At 40.1% G+C, this 21616-nt stretch overlaps 1 protein-coding gene across 1 annotated transcript in view; it reads right to left on the minus strand.

Annotated features, from left to right (window-relative positions):
• Positions 1-14222: 14222 nt before the first annotated feature.
• The window catches only part of ADGRG4 (adhesion G protein-coupled receptor G4), a 145768-nt gene continuing 138374 nt past the window's right edge, over positions 14223-21616 (minus strand). Inside the window, 1 exon segment of the mRNA XM_027535470.1 lies at positions 14223-14246. Coding sequence (XP_027391271.1) covers positions 14223-14246 — 24 coding nt within the window.

Here is a 21616-nt window from a genome sequence, read left to right on the forward strand (position 1 = left end):
CTCTCATTCCTTAGCTCCCTTGTAAATAAAACAAGTGTGTTAGAGCCTTTACAGGCCTGGAGTAAGGGATTTAGCTAATGCTTTCCTCTTTCGGCTGAATTTACTATGGACAAGAGGACACTATCTTATTTCTAAAACTAATAAACCAAGACTAATCCTTGAATCTTTGGCAGTGACTCAACAGAGTATAAAGATGAAGGATTTGTGAACACAGCTTTCAGGAGGTTAAAAGCAGAAGTCAGAAAACAAGGATTCAAACTTTTCCAAAACTGATTGATCTTTACCCAAGGATTAGTACCCTCTCGACACACCCTCTCCTCCATTCTCCTTTCTGCCCTGTTGAATCTAGACTGTGGGCTCTGCCGCCCTCTCCTCTCTGTCAGTTAGACTGAGATGGGGCAGCTGGATTTGTGCCTTTACAGAGCCTGGAGCCAGGAAACACCTTCAGCTTTTCCATTTTCCCAGAGTCGGATCTCTTTCCAATAGAAGCAGGTGGGCACTGATCATTAGGGGGATAGGTCAACAGTCAGCTTCCCCTTACTTGTTGGGTGGAAGACAGCCCCAGGGGAGAATTAAAGGGAGCTCTGATCCAGAGAAAGCAAGTTAACAGTGGAGGAAATGTTGGTACCCTATAAGGTCTTGGAGCTTCACTCACAAGCCTCTGAAGCCGTGTGCCTGTGGTCTCTGAAGACCCCTGTCCTCTGAGATTGAACGGAACTGGAAAGAGCTTCAGCTTTTCAGCTTTTCCATAGTCTGATCTATTTCCAACAGAAGCACTTGTGTACTGATGAAGGGCCACGGATCAAGAGACATCCTCCCCTTACTAGATGGTTGGGAGGAAGCCTGGAGGGAGATGTGGCTGGATGGCCCAGACTAGGAGATTTGGTGTTAGGCCAAAAAAATATATATATATATATAGTGGCAACAGCAGGGCCAAATTTGCTGCCCTGTCCACGTTAGTGCCCCTTCCTAAGAGTTAACCCTATGAGAGGGAGGCTCAGTGTGAAGATGCAGCCTGGGAACTCTGATATTGCTCCTCTAGAGTGTGGCAGAATCGGTGAGAACACATTTTGGCCTTGAACCAGCGAGTGTGGGAGATCCCTTTTCTGGACCACAGCAGCTGTGTTCCTGCCTGTACAGAGGCAGGTGCCTGGAATTATTCATAGCATTTCTATCATGTTTCAGCTTCGGCTATGTGGAAGGGAGCAGTATGGTGGTGATTTGTGGCAGAAAATTTTGCATCAGTAGTGATCCTTGCCTCATGTGCTGGGCTGGCAGACAGCTCAGGCTGGTTGGCCAGAGGCTGGCCATGTTTAGGGACTTGTGGAAGTATTTTGTGGGAAGGTGGGAACAGAAAGGGAAATACTGGTGCCCTGGTCCCACCTGTGCGACCTCTCTGGGCCTTTTCTTGGGCTTCCCTGATGGCTCAGATGGTAAAGAATCTGCCTGCAATGCGGGGGACCTGGGTTTGACCCCTGGGTCAGGAAGATCCCCTCTAGAAAGGGAATGGCAACTCACTCCAGTATTCTTGCCTGGAGAATTCCATGGACAGAGGAGCATGGCAGGCTACCGTCCATGGGGTTGCAAAGAGTCAGACACGACTAAGCAACTAACCCTTTTATGTTCATATAATTATTTGGAGTTGCTATTCAGAAATATGATGGAGATGGGAAGAAAGCTAAAACTTTCCTTCCCCGGATATCCTTCAAGCCACCTCAAATACCTCATGAAGATAAAGCAAAATAATGTGTGTAAAGTGCTTAATACAGTACCTGGAACATAGTAAGTGGAACTTTAATAAAATATAAGTATACAATTTGATCTACAAAGACTGGACTTATACAACCATAATCAGCAGTTTGGGTTAGATTTACACTGATTCTTAGTTCTCCCTCTACCACAGCATCATCTCAAGAGCTGTTAAGAGATACCTGTGCCTAGGCCTCAGGCCCAGAGGCTCTGAATCAGTTGGTCTGGTCTGGATCCCTAAAATCTGTACTGTTTTAAATTTTGGCTGCACCGCACTGCATCTTAGTTCCCTGACCAGGGACTGAACCTGTGCTCCCTGCATTGGCAGCACAGACTCTTAACCACTAGACTGCCAGAGAAATCCCTAAAACCTGTATTATAAAAATCTCGCAAGCTGATTCCTAATGTGTGGCAAGGGCTGAGACCAATATTAGGGCCTGGAGATGTTACTAAGTCTAGAACTTAAGGTCAAATTATCATTACCCAGCAAGAAGGGAGGCCTGAAGACCCTTGGAATGAGTTAGGGCCTTTAAAAGTAGGGTTGAGGGGAATGGTAAATGACCACATTGATCAAACTACAAGATGGGTGGCTGTTCTCTTTTCTTTTTGCTTTTAAAGATAGAGCATTATGACAATAGAACTATAACTACAATGTTCTTACTCATGCTTTTCTTAAAGGAAACGCCACATCATAAAACACTTTGGGACTCACTGGTTAATTGAGTGAATAATTCAATCTTCAGGAAACTAGAAGCAGCATGTGAAAGTGAAAGTCACTCAGTCGTATCCGACTCTTTGAGAGTCCATGAGATTCTCCAGGCCAGAATACTGGAGTGGGTCACCTTTCCTTTCTTCAGGGGATCTTCCCAACCCAAGGACTGAACCCAGGTCTCCTGCATTGCAGGCAGATTCTTTACCAGTTGAGTCAATAGGGGAGCCCAAGAATACTGGAGTGGGTAACCTATCCTTTCTCCAGCTGATCTTCCTGGCTCAGGAATTGAACCAGGCTCTCCTGCATTGCAGGAGGATTCTTTACCAGCTGAGGTACCAGGGAAGCAGAATAAACAGAAGCAGCATAAACATCGTTTCATAAAATTTCAACTTTGAGCTCAAGATGTTGCTTGGCAAAAACATTTGAGAATATATGTATCTTGTTTATTTCTGGGTTCATAGCATCTATTCCAGTGACTTTATGCAAAGTAGCGAAAGTGTTAGTCGCTCAGTCGTATCCAACTCTTTGACCCCATGGCCTGTAGCCCGCCAGGCTCCTCTGTCCGTGGGATTTCCCAGGCAAGGATACTAGAATGAGTTGCCATTTCCTTCTCCAAAGTAGCAACAAACATCTGGAAGGAAATTAACAATACAGCCATTTTTTAATCACTCCAAAGGAAACGTAACACTTAAGTATAAATCTAACAAAATGTGTATAGGATATCTGTGCTGAAAATTTTTAAATGAAGATGCAAGAAATCAAGGATTTAAATAAATGGAGAGACACACCTTGTTCATGGATTGGAAGACTCAACATAGTAAAGATGTCAATTCTTCCCAAATTGATCTGTAGATTTAAACGAAATTCCTGTCAAAATCCCAGCAAGATGTTTTATACCTAAAGACAAGATTATTCCAAAATATATATGGAAAGGCAAAGGAGCTAGAATAGCTCAATCAGTTCTGAAAAAGGATAAAGTGGAATGGATTACCCTACCTAATGTTAAGACTTAACTACGCCTACAGTAATCAAGGCAGTATATCAGTAGTTCCTCCTTGAATATGTGCCACTAGATCTATGCAACCTTGAATCTTGACTATCAAAAACATAGTTGGGTCACAGTGTGTGAAAAATAGACTCATAGATCAATGGAATCGAATAAGGATCCTAGACTAGATGAATGCAAATAGGTTCAATTGATTTTTTATGAAGACCCAAAAGTGATCCAATAGAGAAAGAAAAGCATTTCCAATAAAGGATGCTAGAATAATTAGACATCCATATATAAAACCAAAATGACCCTCAACCTAAACCTTACACCATGTACAAAAATTAACTTCAAATGATAACAGATTTAAATAAAAACAAAATTAATTTTAAAAATTCAGAAGAAATCATAGGACAAAATCTTTGATATCTAGGGCTAGAGAAAGAGTTCTTAGGACATGATGCTAAAACCTTGATTCATAAAATTTTTTGAAATTAATAAATTAGACATTATAAAAATTAAAACTTTTCCCTAGCAAGATCCATTAAGAGAGTGAAAAGATCAGGTAGAGACTGGGAGAAATTATTTATAAGATGGATTCACTTCCTGAGGCTGCCATAACAAATCATCATAAATTTGGTGGTTTAAAACAGCAGAAATGTGTTCCCTCACAGTTCTGCAGGCCAGAACTCAAATATCAGAGAAAGGTGTCAGCCTTTCTCTGAAGGCTGTAAGCAAAGAATTCTTCCTTGCCTCTTCCTAATTTCTCATGGCTGCTGGCAAATCCTTGTCATTCCTTGGCTGCAGATGCATTGCTCTAATTCCAGCTTCCTTTGCCACGTGGTGTTCTCCTTAAATGTCTGTGCCCAAATTTTCCTCTTTTTATGAGGACATCAGCCATTGGATTAGGGTCTGTCCTCCTCCAGTATGACTTCATTTTACCTTGATTATATCTGCAAAGATCCTATTTCCAAATAAGCTCACTGTCATAGGTACTGGAGTTTGGGGGGAACACAATTAAACCCACAACTTAAATCATATATTCAACAAAAGCTCTGCATTCATTATATAAAAAGAACTCTGAAAACTCAACAGTAAACACACAAATCCATCCAATCATAAAATAGGTAAAAAAACATCAGCAGATATTTCACCACAGAGAAGATGTGTGGCAAATAAGCATAGGAACAAATGTTAAATATCATTAGCTACTGGGGAAATGCAAATTAGAACCACCAAGAGTTGTTACTACACACTTATTAGAACAGTTAAAAATTAGTGATAATACTTGGTGAGGATGTGGAAAAACTATATCACTCATGTACCACTGCTGGGAATATAAAATGGTACAGACACTCTGGAAAAAAGTTTGGCAATTTCTTATCATTTTAAATGTATACTTACCATATGACCCAGCAATCACACTCTTGGGGATAAAGAAATGGAAACTTATGTCCACACAAAAAGTGTTCACTATTGTTCATAGCAGTTTTACTTGCAATAGCCAAACACTGGAAATAATTCAAATACTCTTCAGTGAGTGATGGTTGCACAAACTCTGGTATATGGTGGAATACAGTAAAAAAAAAAAAAGAAATAAAGAAATGAGCTATTGACACATGCAACAATTTGAATGGATCTCAATGGCATCATGCTTAGTGAAAAAAATTATTCTCAAAAGATTATATACCGTATGACTCCATTTATACAATACTTTAAAATGACAAAACTTCAGAGATGCAGAACAGATTAGTGGTTGCCATTGGAGAGGGATGGGGGTTAGATGCAAATGCAAAGACACAGCACCAGGGAGTTACTTTGTGGTAACGGAAACAGTTCTGTGTCTTGATTGTGGTAGTGGTTATATAAACCTATACTTGGGATAAAATTACATAGAGCTATATACACATAAGTGAATGCAGTTTTAAAAATTGTGGAAAATGAATAAAGTCTTTAGTTAACAATATTATACCAATGTCAATTTTCTGATTTTGATATTGTATTACAGTTATATAAGAATGTTGCTGTTGGGGGAAGCTGAGGGCAGCGTGTGCAGATCTTTCTACTATTTTTGCAACTTCCTGTGTGTCTATAATGATTTCGAAGCTTTGTTAATCGTCTGAATGCCAGGTGTGTGGATTCCATTAAATTATTTTCATCATCTTTGCAGGATCATCAGAGTTATTATAAGCTCTGTGTAGTAATAATAACAATTTATCAAGCACTTAGTATGTGTGAGCTACTGTGCTAAGCATTTTACATTCATTATCTGATTTGATTCATGCTCTAGCCAGAAGAAATAGGTAGCATCATGTCACCTACCTTTTATAGATCAGGAAACTTAAAATTGGAGAAGTTCTGTAATTTGCCCCACATCACAGGGTTTTAAGTGGCAGAACAAAGGCTTGAATATGGATCTATCTGACTCCAAAAGTGTGTGATGAAAAACACAATGCCATAATGACTCCAAAATGAGGCATATGTCAGTTGCCTTAGTGTCTGGAACACAACCGATATCCTGTGACCTGCAGGCTTTGACTATCATCATCTTCACCATCACAGATGACCCCCAACTTACAATGGTTCAACTTTAGAAAGGTGTAAAAGCGATATGCATTCAGTAGAAATCTTACTTCAAATTTGGAGTTCAATCTTTTCCCAGATTAGGGATATGTGGCAGGAGACTCTCTGATGCTGAGCAGGGGCAGCCACCACAACTCTTCAGCCACATGATCAAGAGGGTAAACAACCAATATACTTACAGCCACTCTGTACCCAACCATTCTGTTTTTCACTTTCAGGATAGTATTCAATACATTTGAAAAAAATCATTTAATTATTTTTTAGGGGGCACCACTTCGAGTAGCTTATGGGATCTTAGTTCCCCAACCGGAAATTGAACCCGCACCCTCGGCTGTGGAATTGTAGAGTTCCAACCGCTGGATACCAGGGAATTCCCAGAATTCAGTGAATTACAGGAACTACTCCAATTTTATTATCAAAGAGGCTTTGTGTTAGATGATTTTGCCCATCTGCAGGCTAACATAAATGTTCTGAGCATGTTTAAGGTAGTAGGCTATGGCGTTCTGTAGGTTAGGTGCATTAAATGCATTTGGACTTACTGATTTTTTTAAACTGATAATGTGCTTATTGGGATGCAACGCCATTGTAAATGGAGGAAAATACGTATTTACTAATTGTGGTCTTACCTTTAATATTGAGAAACATCTGGTCCTTATGCTTAGGGCAATGAGAATAGGGCCATAAGAAAGAAGTCAGATTCTCATCTGTAAAAATCATCAAAATAACGACCTCACACGGTTATTGTGAATTTTGTGTAAAATTAAAGGTGATAATATACATGAAGAGTGCTTTGTAAACAGCAAAGCTCCTCTGATGCTAGCTGCATTCTATTTTATTCTATTACTTTACCTAGAGATTGGCAGCTAAAAAGCTTTTTGCCTCTCAGCCATGCCACAATCCACAAGCTCATCACCCTGCTCTCTCGCTGTGTGTTTCTATGGCATCAATCACCATAGTTTCTAGACTCTCTTACAGAAATATTAGGTGAAAGGCAGTTTAACGGAAGGAATCGGTGAATTCGATTCAGAGAACTCCATCCTCTCCAGCTTGAAGCAGAGTTTAGCTGAGCAGCAGGTCACATATCCACTGTTTCTCCATTCATTGCTTCCAGATTCCTTTTGCAAAGCTTAAAGGGATGAACTTAGAGTTTTAAAAATTATTATTTTATTGAATTATAATTGGTGTACAACATTATCTAGGTTAGAGGTGTACACTATAGTGACTCACAATTTTTAACTGTTATACTCCATTTATAGTTAATATAAAATATTGGCTATATTCCTTGTGTTGTAAAATCTATCCTTGTAGCTTATATTATACCTTAAACTAATGCAAGCATGCATGCTAAGTCACTTCAGTCATGTCTGACTCTTTGTGTTCCTACGGACCATAGCCCACCAGGCTCCTCTGTCCATGGGATTCTCCAGGCAAGAATACTGCAGTGGGTTGCCATGCCCTCCTCCAGGGGATCTTCCCAACCCAGGGATTGAACACAGGTGTCTTTATGTCTTCTGCATTGGCAGGCGGGTTCTTTACCACTAGCACCATCTGGGAAACCTAATGGTTTATACCAAATAGAGTTATTTTGAGGGTTTCAATAACTGATAGGTTTCCCCAAAATCATCTTTCCTCCTAGTATAGAATTTCACAGTTGTCCCTCTACATCAGGGGTTGTTTCACTATGACCAGTGAGTCGAATATGGCCTCCCGTTCGTTTTTGTATGGTCCTTGAGCTAAGTGTTTTTGTCTTTACTTTTTTTAGGACTTCCCTGGTGGCTCAGACTGTAAAGCGTCAGCCTACAATGCGGGAGACCCGGGTTCAATCCCTGGGTCAGGAAGGTCCTCTGGAGAAGGAAATGGCAACCCACTCCAGTACTCTTGCCTAGAGAATCCCACAGATGGAGGAGCATGGTAGGCTATAGCCCATGGTGTCACAAAGAGTCGGACACGACTGAGCAACTTCACTCACTCACTTTACTTTTTTTATAGCTTGAATAAAAAGTAAAACATAATAGAATATTTCACAACATAAAAATTACATGAAATTCACACTTCAGTATCCATAAATAGACTTTCATTGGAACGTAGATACTCTCATGGTTCAGACAGAATTGAATAGTTGTAAACTGAAAATATTTCCTAGCTGGCCCTTCACAAATGAAGCTTACTGACCCCTGCTCTACATGATAAGAGTATCAATCATCTTATCTTCGAAACAGAAGCAGACTCACAGACATAGGCAACAGACTTGTGGTTGCCAAGGGGCAGGTGGTGATGGAGGAGGCATAGATTGGGAGTCTGGGATTAGCAGATGCAAGCTATCACATGTAGGACAGATAAACAACAAGGTCCTACTGTAGAGCACAGGGAACTATATTCAATATCCTGCGACGAATCATAATGGAGAGGAATATGAAAAAGAATGTATAACTAAATCACTTTGCTACACAGCAGAAATTAACACAGCATTGTGAAACAACTATACTTCAATAAAATAAATTCTAAAAAGAAGAACATTGATGATCCATATTTCCAACCAAATCTATCTCCCACACTGTATCACAAGCCTTTTATAGGGAAAGACCCATTTTTTTTTTCTCTTTGTATCCCACAAGTTGCCTGGCGCAGTGTTTTACTCATAATAGACAATTGATGAGTGTTTTTTTAAACAACAGAACTGGATCAGATTTCCATAGCATCTGGGTTTCTGAAGTGTCACCAGGCAGAATTCTTTATACTCAAGCCATTCCATTTCAGTGCCTGAGGTCAGTTGTAGAGATGCTACAGGTAAAATAATATTACAATCAATAGCAGGAAGAGTCGAGAATTATCGTTCTGTTTCAGTGTCTGTTGTTTTTTACTCTTGGAGAGGAGTTTATCAATATAGACGTTCTCAGAAAACCCCAAAACCATAAAAAAGATGGATACATTAGACTACACAATAATAAAGAATGTATGTATGGCAAAACCACGTAAACAAAGTTAAGAGATAAATGAACTGAGGAGAAGAATTAATATTAGATAAAGAACAAAGTTCCCCAAATGAATAGCTTTCACAAATCAATAGGAAAAAAGACCAACAAGCCTTAGAAAAATAGAGGAAGATGAGCACAGAGTTCACAGAAGAGCAAATAAAAATAGCTATTGACATATGAAAAGATGCTCAAAGGGGTCCTAAGAGCAACCCTGGGTCATGGCTAGTTCTTGCCCTTGGGAGGCAGTGGAACCTGTGAGAAGTCCAGCACGAATCCACCCTCGCCCATCATCATCGCTCAGGGCACTGGCATTTCATTCAGCAGTCCTTACCACGCACCTGCTACAAACCAGACTGTGCACAGTACTTAAGTGCTTATCTTTTTTTTTTCTAAATTGAAGTAGCATTCATACCCAGCACCTATCAAAATTAAGAATATTTTCATTGCCCTGGAAAAATATCTTATACTTCTTATACTTCTTTCCAGTCTATCTCTGCCCCAGACCTTTATTTTGATTTCTATCATCATGGATTAGTTTCACCTCTTGGAGAACTTCATATAAATGGAATCATATAGAAAAAAAGAAGATGCTCAGCTTCAGTAATAATAAGAGAAATGCAAATGTAAACACCATGATATAATTTTTGCTGCCTGTAACACTGACAAAGCTTAATGACACAGTTCATTCTTGAAAGTGTGGGGAAGTAAGCGCTCTCATGCATTGCTGATAGAAGCATACATTTTCTCTGTATAAAAATACTCATGCCTTAAAAAACAGAAAATAAAATATATATACCTTTTGACCAAAGCGTTTCACTTCTAGGAATTTATTCTGCAGATATACTCATACATGTGTTAAATGATTTACACACAAGGTTAGTCATCACAGCATGTTAAAAATAAAAGCAACATATTAGAAACAAGCAAAATACAAATCAATAGGTGACTGGGTAAGTAAATGATATTACATCTATAAATAGAATACTCTGCAGTCATAAAAAAGAATAAGGAAGGACTTTACATAAATGAAAATGATAAAATTGTCAATGTATGTATACCCTCTTGTAAATTTTGAATTTATAGCATGTAATGCATTACTTATACAAAGGAAAATTTAATTTTTTAAAATGTATCCATTTCTCGTTTCTTGATGGTGGATATTCGGGGTTTGTTTCATTGTTATTCCTTAGACATATGCTAGACATTTCTATCTGTTCAGTAGTTAATAAAACTTATCAAAAATGAATGTTTATTTTGAAGGGTAAGGATTTGTCAATTTAGGGAAGACTTTTTAGGCCATTGGTCATGAATGGGAAAATTTGAGTCTGGGACTTTGTAATGAAAATCAAGGTTTGTGGAAATAAAAACACATTTTCATTTAGTCACAGGCACTGATGGTGATGACTATAGGCAAAACTTCTCACTTATAGTGAATCATTAATTTTGACAATAGAAGTGTAAATAGGAACATAAATAGAATTTCCGATTATTCTCCAATGCCAAATACGTCAGATAGGATTTAGTCATGACATATTTATAATGAGGGGTATTTCTTCCTTATTTTCTGTGCCCTGTTCTGTGCAGTCTAGTATTGATCATGAGACAATGAAGGACTCTGTCTTTCTTCAGGTCTGTTTTGGTTTGTTATCCTTCCAGACAAATGTCAAACAAATTGGGATTTTTTTAAATGGTTACTTCATAAACTAATCAAATGAGAAAAATTCTTTCTTCTCTGAGTGTATTGTTTCTAGGGATGAGATTTGATTGAAAGTTCATCCATATGCATATAAAATTACGTGTTATAATAGCAATTAATTTTGCTTATACTAACTACTGGGTATGAACGTCCTCAAAGTCCCATGTAAATCTTTAGTACCCAAATAACATACTATATGATTTTAAAACTCCAAGAGTAGTCAAGTCAATGCTTTCCAATGACACTAACAATATCACTCTCTAGTTCAAGTGTTACTGCTTATTGGCTGTTCTGTCTCCCCCACTGGCTTGGGAGCACTGTAAAGGCTGGAATCATCTATCTTTTCATCTTTTTAGCTTCCTTCTGTAGATTCTCATAATCATTGTCATAGAATAGATGTTCAATAGGTTGTCAAATGAATGAATAAGTCCCCTCTCCCTATTGTTATTGGCCACATTTAAAAAAGCTAGAGTAGAGACTTTGTTGTGCAAGTTTTGGAGTCGAAGTAACAGGAAGAGGATGAACAGGAGTCCCCAGTCATGCTTTACTATCCCTCTGAGCCCCTGACCAACCATGCTCTAAGTCATATAGTGACAACTACTGGCTCTCAAAAAGAATCAAGCATAATAACCCCACAGAATAGAAACCCCAACTTTGAATCACTGTACTCGTGTTGTTTACTCACTAAATCATGTCTGACTGTGACCCCAAGGACTGCAGCACGCTAGGCTTCCCCATCCTCCACTATCTCCCAGAGTTTGCTCAAGTTCACTCGTGGCCCCCATACTAATTTGTACCTTGTTAATTTTATTTTGATCTTTGCTAGTTGGTTCACTTACCAACATGGATAAAACAGGTCCAGACAACATCCAATAGAAAAGCTTAGAATTCAAATGAATTTGCTCATGGTTTAAACCTCTGTTCATTTGTTTAATGAAAATTAAATGCTTAAATTTTATATGAGTACATGCTTGTAACAGATTCATCACTTTTATCCATTTTGGTCTCTAAATCTCTTGCTACTCTAGAAACCAGGAGCTGGCTAACTACGGCCCAAGACCAGTCACTTGTTTTTGCAAATAATGTTTTATGAGAACACAGAGACACCTGTTTATTTGTCTCTGGCTGCTTTTGCAGCAAAGTTGAGTAGTTATGGCAGAGACTGTGTGGCATTCAAGCCCAAAATATTTACTATTTGGTCCTTTACAGAAAACTTCTCTGACTCCTGCTATTTCTGTGTGATCATATGACAAAAGATCTAAAGGAGGGTACATTGCTTCAACATATACCTAATATTTAACCAAACTTGAATATGTGCCAGACACTAGGAATTAAAAGATGACGAAGACCCTGAATAATGTTTGTACAAGACACACTTTCAGGACCAAGAAAAATACATATTCTCATTCCAGATGACAAGGTAAACAATGTCGCATTTGCAATCTAAATGTTACAGTGAAAAGCCACCAGACAGGATGAAGCTCTGAGGCAGGATAATCTGCTTTGCCTTTCACAGAAGCAATTATATACTTTCTAGAAACCTGGAGAAATTCATTCCAGCAGAGAAATACCTAACTGAACCAACCAATGTGTTAGGAAACTCCTTGGATTGAAAGTAGAAAGACTTCTAGCTCTACTGGGGAGCTAGGGAAAGCCTTACAAATAGCTGTGAAAAGAAGAGAAGTGAAAAGAAAAGGAGAAAAGGAAAGATATAAGCATCTGAAGGCAGAGATCCAAAGAATAGCAAGGAGAAATAGGAAAGCCTTCTTAGAGATCAATGCAAAGAAATAGAGGAAAACAACAGAATGGGAAAGACTAGAGATCGCTTCAAGAAAATTAGAGATACCAAGGGAACATTTCATGCAAAGATGGGCTCGATGAAGGACAGAAATGGTATGGACCTAATAGAAGGAACCAGAAGATATTAAGAAGAGGTGGCAAGAATACACAGAAGAACTGTACAAAAAAGATCTTCAAGACTAAGATAATCACGATGATGTGATCACTGACCTAGAGCCAGACATCCTGGAATGTGAAGTCAAGTGGGCTTTAGAAAGCATCACTACGAACAGAGCTAGTGGAGGTGATGGAATTCCAGCTGAGCTATTTCAAATCCTGAAAGATGATGCTGTGAAAGTGCTGCACTCAATATGCCAGCAAATTTGGAAAACTCAGCAGTGGTCATAGGACTGGAAAAGGTCAGTTTTCATTACAATCCCAAAGATAGGCAATGCCAAAGAATGCTCAAACTACGTCACAATTGCACTCATCTCACATGCTAGTAAAGTAATGGTCAAAATTCTCCAAGCCAGGCTTCAGCCATACATGAACGGTGAATTTCCAGATGTTCAAGCTGATTTTAGAAAAGGCAGAGGAACCAGAGATCAAATTGCCAACATCCGCTGGATCATCGAAAAAACAAGAGAGTTCCAGAAAAATATCTATTTCTGCTTTATTGACTGTGCCAAAGCCTTTGACTGTGTGGATCACAATAAACTGTGGAAAATTCTGAAAGAGATGGGAATACCAGACCACCTGATCTGCCTCTTGAGAAACCCATATGCAGGTCAGGAAGCAACAGTTAGAACTGGACATGGAACAACAGACTGGTTCCAAATAGGAAAAGGAATATGTCAAGGCTGTATATTGTCACCCTGCTCATTTAACTTATATGCAGAGTACATCATGAGAAACGCTGGGCTGGAGGAAGCACAAGCTGGAATCAAGATTGCCGGGAGAAATATCAATAACCTCAGTTATGCAGATGACACCACCCTTATGGCAGAAAGTGAAGAGGAACTCAAAAGCCTCTTGATGAAGGTGAAAGAGGAGAGTGAAAAAGCTGGCTTAAAGCTCAACATTCAGAAAAGGAAGATCATGGCATCTGGCCCCATGACTTCATGGGAAATAGATGGGGAAACAGGGGAAACAGTGTCAGACTTTATTTTTGGGGGCTCCAAAATCACTGCAGATGGTGATTGGAAAGTTATGACCAACCTAGACAGCATATTGAAAAGCAGAGACATTACTTTGCCAACAAAGGTCCGTCTAGTCAAGGCTATGGTTTTTCCAGTGGTCATGTATGGATGTGAGAGTTGGACTGTGAAGAAGGCTGAGCGCCAAAGAATTGATGCTTTTGAACTGTGGTATTGGAGAAGACTCTTGAGAGTCCTTGGACTGCAAGGAGATCCAACCAGTCCATCCTAAAGGAGATCAGTCCTGGGTGTTCATTGGAAGGACTGATGCTAAAGCTGAAACTCCAGTACTTTGGCCACCTCATGCGAAGAGTTGACTCATTGGAAAAGACTCTGATGCTGGGAGGGATTGGGGGCAGGAGGAGAAGGGGACAACTGAGAATGAGATGGCTGGATGGCATCACCAACTCGATGGGCGTGAGTTTGAGTGGACTCCGGGAGATGGTGATGGACAGGGAGGCCTGGAGTGCTGCAATTCCTGGGGTCGCAAAGAGTCAGACACGACTGAGCAACTGAACTGAATTGAACTGAACTGAAACCCGCACTACAGGCTGTTCACCCTGCTAACCTAGAAAAAAAGAAAAGAAAGTGAAGAAAAACAACAATGGATAAATACAAACTATTACATGAAAATGCCTGAAGATATCAATAATGTTTCTCCAAACTTTCTCCCACCCCAAATATAATTGAAAAACCCAGGAAAATAACTATATTTCAGGTGAAAATAAGGCCATCTTTACTTCCTCTCAATCACCCGTATTTTCCTTTTTTCTTTTCCACGCACCACTCACTGGTGCCACGCTGGTGTGATATTTGTCCTTATGTAAATTTAGAATGTTGAGGTTTCAAACCTCAGTTTCCTAAAATATCAAATGATTTGCAATCTTATTCTGTCTCTCAGGGTGATCTTTGGTGCAAGAACTCCCCAGCCCCCCTCCCCCATCCCAGCATCTAGCTAGGCTGCGTAGGAAACTAGTCATCAGCTCACAGCCCCATGCTGTTAGATGAATTCCTCTCTGATCACATTGCTCCCTGGCCCTACTTTTGAGTATAGGGAAGTTTGGCCTGGGAGAGGGGAATTAACCAGAACAAAGGTGGTTGGATTTGGATTCCCAGGGCTGGAGGCTAAGACAGGGAATTCCCCGAAGCTTCCAAGAGTAGGAAGAGGCAGAAGCACCACTGCAACTCGTGAGAACTGAGACTCAAGCTAGGGAAACTAGCGGAGTCACTATACTCACTATACTGCCATCAGCAGCAGTGGGGTGGAAAATGGGACACAGGGATGAGAGCAGAATGAAAAGAAGGTTGGGAGCAGGTTGAGAAGGCCCAGGAGTGCTGAGTGGTCATTCTGAGTGCTCCCACTTCCTTTCCAGGCTCCTCTGTCACCATCCTCCCCGCACCTAACAATATGAATCCCAGAAAGTTCTTCCATACCTCTGAGATTTCTCAGAGGTTGTTCCCTCAGCCTGGAATACCTTTCTTGTACACCTTGGCTCACAGAAATCAATTCATCTTTCAAGGATCTACTTAAAAGTCACCTCCTCCATGAAGCCTTCCTCATCCTCCTCAAGTTAAAATTAGTCGCTGCGTCCTCTATGCTCTCAAGTTTACTTGTACCCTTCATAGCACATAAATCCTGTGTTATATTGTAGTTATTTGTGAACATGTCTGCATTGCTCACTAATGTGTAGGCTCTATGAGAGCAGTTTTATTTCTTTCTTATACCTAGTTTCTTGAGGACAGGGAATTTTTAATCTTTGTCCTGTTTATCTTTGTGTCCTCAGGGCTTGGAAAAGGAGCTGGCACGAGTGTTTATCGAATGAATGAATGACTGATGAATGAGGAGTTAATAAATGCATACCAAAGACAAACCACAGCATATAAAATACTAAAACAGCTGGCAAGGCAAAAAAAAAAGACGCCCTATTTTATCTATACGCCATCTTTTTCCCAAAAGGACTTGACATGGCTTGAAAGTCACGTATATTTACATTAGGACAAATATAAAGTTAAAACATTGCTGAAGAGAACAGAAAGTGAGCAACTTTTGTGGTAGCAACTAGTCTCTTGGTTTAAAGCAGTAAGAAATAAAAATCCATCTTCAAAAATCCCATTTTCTGCTTTTTCACTCTTGACAGAAGCACACAACTTTCAGCAAAACAGTAACCCTCTTAGAAGAGCTCAAAGACACGGGATACTAACACACACGTCCTTTCTTATTAATTTTTTGTTATTCTTTTCTCAGCACTAACCGGTGAAGTACATAGGTGAGAAAACAAATGTCAAGGAGAGACAAAGAAGAAAAGTGTCAAAAAAAAACCAAACCAAAAACAAAAACAGAACAAACAAACAAACAAAAAAAACACACAAAGATTTAAGGTAAAAGATGAAGTAAACTTTGCCCACTGGGATAAGCTGTTAAGTGAGTCAGCTGTCCTTAAATCTAACAGCCACCAACTTCTAAAGAAGATTTAAGGAGGCTTACTGTAAGAGAGAGAGAAAGACACAGAGAGACAGAGACAGAGAGAGAACATATTCCCAAGTAAGCTCAAGGAAAGATAAGGGGACGTCTCTGGTGGTCCAGTGGTTAAGACTCCATGCTACCAATGCACACAAGTTTGATCCCTGGTCAGGGAAGTAAGATCCCACATGACGCATGGTGTGGCTAAAAATAAATAAATTAAGGAAAGATAGGAAGGAAAATCAGCAACTCCATCAGGAAAGGAGGAACAGGAATGGACAGGGACCTAAAGGTAGAAAGTTACCTTTAGTTACTGTAGAATTAAAGGTACAGTAACTGGCCTTCTGGGCAGTCAAGGAAATAATACACAAGGGGCTACAAATCTCTCTTTGTCTAAAGAAAACATGGCCCCAAGAGTAAGTCATCAACTCTGTTTCTCCAGGAGTGAGAATGGCTCTGTTTGAAACCCTCCCACTCTCTTAGCCATTCCCTTTGTGAATGGTGACCCACAGTGGCAGGTTTGGCTATGACCTTGAGAAGGAGGGAAGGGAAGTTGAGGGGTCTACAAGGTTCTGAACATGTGGAATTGTTGGCTCTGTGCTCTGTGCTCTGTGCTCCTCCCACTGAGCCATCCAGTCATGGACTTTGACAAGTGATAGATAAGAAACCTTCCTCCAAAGAATCATGTTTTTAAAACAAATATTAACACTGAAAATATGATCATTTAGGTTATTTACCTTGAGCTCCTTTTTGAAAAGAAAACCATTGAAAATTACAGTGATGGTTTATTTAACTTCTCAATTTGGAAAACCTTCTCAGAAAATAGGGCAGTAATAACTAACATTTTCTATTTGTTAATTAACTTTTCCCATTGCCAACAGCTTAAACCTAGTCCCCTCCTCCCCAGAAAGACAAGTTACAGCTAACGTTTAAACATTCATCTCCCGCTTCTAATTGCTGTGTAGGAGTAATTCTGTGATTCTGGAAGGAAACTTCAGTGAATAAATGAACGACTCTCTCGTTGCTATTTGGAAGTTATAAAAATTACAAGACATCATTCCATTATATTCTCTCATTTCCTTGTCATTGGAAAAGGTTCCAACCTTTCATCATATTAAAAAGCAATTATCAAAATGTTTTATTCCATAATAAGTTTGACTACTAGGAGAGAAAGTATTCAGAAATCAAAATAAGGGGTTCTTTTTAGCATATAAACAAGTGAGTCAACCTTCCATATCTGAAAAAAAAAATGATCACTGAAAGATTACGTTTAAAAGCAACTTTTTGGAATTTGGTGTCTTTATTTTGGTGTTTCTGTATTGACTAATTCTTGTGAAACCATTGTGATTGCATGAAAGATGTTATCTTCCTGCTGACTCTGCAAGTTGATGGACTTCAGTTACAGCACCTTCCTAAGCCGGCCCACAGTGCATGAGCCAAGGTTGCTGGGCTTTTTAGGGAGAATCTGAAGAGTGCGCTCTTCTGGAGTCAGCTGGTCGACCAGTAGTAGGCTCTGACTCCAACACAGGGCAAGGCACTGTGCTTCTGAGCTGTGAATTACAAAGGGATTTAAAGATATGCCACCTAACCCCTTCATAATAATCCTTAACATTTGCACAGAACCTTACAATTTACAAAGGGCTTTCCTCTTGGTTATCACTTTTTATGCTCACAATAACTGATAGAACCCAGCACACTAGGTCTTACCAATCCTCGTTTGATAGATGATGAAACCCAGGCTCAGAAGATTTATGTGCCTTGTCTGAGGTGAGTAAAAAAGGATCCGGGGCTAGAGATGAAGTCCTGTGAGGAAGAGTACAGTGCTCTTTAACATCTTGTCACTTCTCACTTATCAACAAATGCAGGGCACCCACGAAAGGAGTAGAGCAAAATCAAATTGTATACAGAATCAGCAACCTGAATGATCAGTTAGAAAGGAGCAAAAGATACAGGGGTGAGGTGAGGTGGGCTGCGGTGTCACTCATGGCCGAGGCTGCTAGACCATAGGGCAGCTTTGTGTGAATTCGAAAAAAAAAAAGTTTCTTTCTGATGGATGCAGTCTTGGAAGCACACGGAGCTTACAGAGCCTTTGTGGGAAGTAAAAAAAGGGAGAAAGTGGTGGAGGGTACCCCTTCCTGTCCACAAATGTGGCTAGTGCCAGGATGCAGGGTCTAATGAGCATGGTTTAGCTTTCAACCCTCATTATCCTCCTCCGCTGGATGCCTTATGCTGGGCGTTTCTACACAGCCATGTGGAGTGGTCCCATTTTAAGTAACTAGCAAGTCTAAGAATAGGGAAAGCTGGCTAGAGTCTTTACTACTCAAAATCTGGTCCTTGGACCAGCAGCATGGGTTTCACCTGAGCTTGTTAGACAGGCAAAGTCTCAGGCCCCTCTTCCAGACTTCCTGACTGAGAGTCTGCATTATCATAAGATGTCTAACTGATTTGGGTGGACATTTGAGTTTGAGAAACACCAGGCTACAAACAGGGGCCGGGCCAGGAACAGGATCCCTTGGAGCTGGAGACAGGACAATCAATGCTTATTCGTTGGACTGTAAAGCAGGTTTGTCTAGCTGCAGAAGAGGGCACTCAGAGTAAAGAAGATGGCACTCTGCTTGGAACTCAGTGTGGAGAAAACTTGAACTCTTCTTGTGCTACTTCCTTTGGCTTTATTTGAACCATCTCTGATACATTAAGCCCTACTCATCTAAAGCTCAGAATCCCTGTTCTCAAGGAGGTCACGGACTCGAGATAAAAGAAAATATCCAATCCATTGCAGCAGGCACTGCCAGTGAAGATGTAAACAAAGTGCTGGGGGAAGTGCAGTGGAGCAGCAACCCGTCTGCCTGTGATATTTGAGTGTTGAGTTGAAACACGAAAAATTACTCACAGAGAGGAGAAAGTTGTCTCTGCAGGCAGAGATGTCTCTCTCCCGCACTGAATCATGGACCTTCTGTGGGAGTCTGGTTTAGTTTATATCTTCCTCCCCTTCCCTTATTTCAGGGCCTCGCACAGTGGCCAGGGCATAACTGTTAATGAATGCTTGTTCAATGACTGATGAACCAACAGGCAGACTGGGTAAATAAAGGAATGGCTTTGGAAAGAGGAATCATGTAGACTAACACGGGAGGTGGGGAGACCTGATAATTGCCCAGGAATAATGTGGTTAAGATCTGCACAGGGGCTATGGCTAGAGAAACAAGGGAAAGATCTAAGAAATGCTGTACTATGCTAGTATTTCTTGTCTGAAAGAGAAATGTGACAATGAGACAGAGATATTCTTAAAATACACTTTTGTCAAATCCGAATGCCCCTTGACAATGAGCTGAGCAAACTGCAATCAAACCCATTCTCTCCAAATGGATTGAGTGGAGGACATGGGGAAAGGCCGCTACTAGGAATTCGGCTGGCATTTTCCAGCTCACCGTGGGGTTCCATTTTGCTTTGGGTGAGAAAATGGGCATTTTCCTTTTACAGATCTTCACCGCACAGAATAAGGCAGTAGTCCCCTGAATGAAATCTGGTCATTAGTCTATCTTTCATAATCTGCGTAATACTGCCAGAGTAGTGCAGAGGGAGGGGGTCTCAGGCCAGCAAACCAGGGACCCAAAGGGGCTCATCTGGGTCCTGTTAATACAACAAAGCACATCGCAGCCCAGCAGCCCCAGAGCTTCCTGGCACTGAATATTCAGTAATGCGGCATAATTGGCTTGGAGCCTGCATATACTGTAGGTTGAACACAGATGGTATTTTCTACAATATAAGAAATACACTTGAGAAATAGAAGTAATTTAGGCTCTCCTCTTTAATGTAAGACATGATTGGATTTTCAGGGATGGCTATGTAGTTCCATGCGGTTGAAGCCAGTAGAGTTGGTGGGGCTGGGAGGGGGAGGAGAGACTTCATGTAAAAGATGCAGAGACACCAAATCAAGTTCATGGTTCACCTGGAGAAAAAGAGGGAAGTAAGGACTCCAGAGGCATTTCAGAACTAGGGAACAAATTGAATGTGGATGGCCAGACATTGGCAAGACACAAGAAAGACTCTTAGATTTCTCATTTGGGGAGATGGGGGTGAAGATGAGTTGGGGCATGAGCATGTTGACTTGGTGTTTAGGAGTCATTTAGGTGTTTGTTTCAGTGCAAATTGGAAATATAGGGCTGGAGTTCAATAGAGAGGTTTAGGCTAGAGATACAGACATGAAATCTATAAGTATATTGTTGCTAACAAAAGCCGTAGGGAGAATTCACAACATAAGACGAGAAGACTGAGGAGAGAATGCCTGTGGGAAAAGAGCCAGGACAGAATGGGGCCAAGGAAGCTGAGGCAAGACATAATTTCAGCATGGAGGGGTCGTCAATACTTTGGAACACTACAAAAGGTTGAAAAGGATATGGGCTGAGAGGAAGTAGTTAGATCAATTAATTAGCAGGTCCTTGACGCTGGAGATAGATCTCTCAGGAGGTGATGGAAATGTATTTCTTAGAAAGGAACACCTTTTCATGGAAACAGAAAGGAATTAACAAGTAAACAAGCACAATAGAATAGAATGTAATGTTTTGGAGAACATCTTCACCATTAATAGAAATATTAGGGCCTGGAAAATTAGCCAAGAGGAAAGATGTAATCAGGCTTGGCTGTGTAGAAGAATAACTAATTTGAATCACTCATGCTAATAGCTCACCACTTATGCCTAATTAGCATGTGGCATGCTAACTATTGTGTATACTAATACATACTTGTCAGCTTAACTTTTTTTTGGTCGCACCATGAGCACGCACGTGGGATCTTAATTCCTCGACCAGGGATCAAATCCGTGCCCCCTGCAGTGGAAGTGCAGAATCTTAACCACTGGACCACCAGGGAAGTCCTTCAATTTCATTTTAAGTTTTATTTTATTTCACAGCTAAATTTTCTTCGGGTCTGCTCAGGCTTCACAACTTGTAGCTTATGTAATATTGTTTGTTCACTATCTTAAAAAGGTTTTAGAAGGAGTATTAGCTTGGACAGGAGAAAATTCTCAGATGTCAGTTTACTTCTGTGACGTTTAACTTGGCAATTAGGGGCTGAGAGAGGAAAAATATAATGTATATACAGGGAAAATGGAGGCCAACTTTATGGCCTTGTCACACTCAAGAAATACGCTCGCTAATGGAGATGCTTGTTCCATTTTGAGAGAAGATTGTGTTTTTGAAAGAAGCTTTTTTCCTAGGCCTCTGGTAGTTACATATAATTACCACATCCTAGGGAACACAAATGTGATGAAAACTCAGCCAATGTGTTCTTTGGAGGTCATCTTGTGAGATGTGGTTTGATGTGCATTACAACAAAACTTATTCTAAGATTTTTGTTTGTTTCCCCACACAAAGACTCATCTGTTGGTTTAGGACACTAAAGTCTGTATTATTTTAAAAGGTATTGGAATATACTTTTAATTCTATTTTAATGTTATAAGGTTTAATGGATAAACAATATAA

This window comes from Bos indicus x Bos taurus, chromosome X, assembly GCF_003369695.1.
Source record: "Bos indicus x Bos taurus breed Angus x Brahman F1 hybrid chromosome X, Bos_hybrid_MaternalHap_v2.0, whole genome shotgun sequence".
Lineage (NCBI taxonomy): Eukaryota > Metazoa > Chordata > Mammalia > Artiodactyla > Bovidae > Bos > Bos indicus x Bos taurus.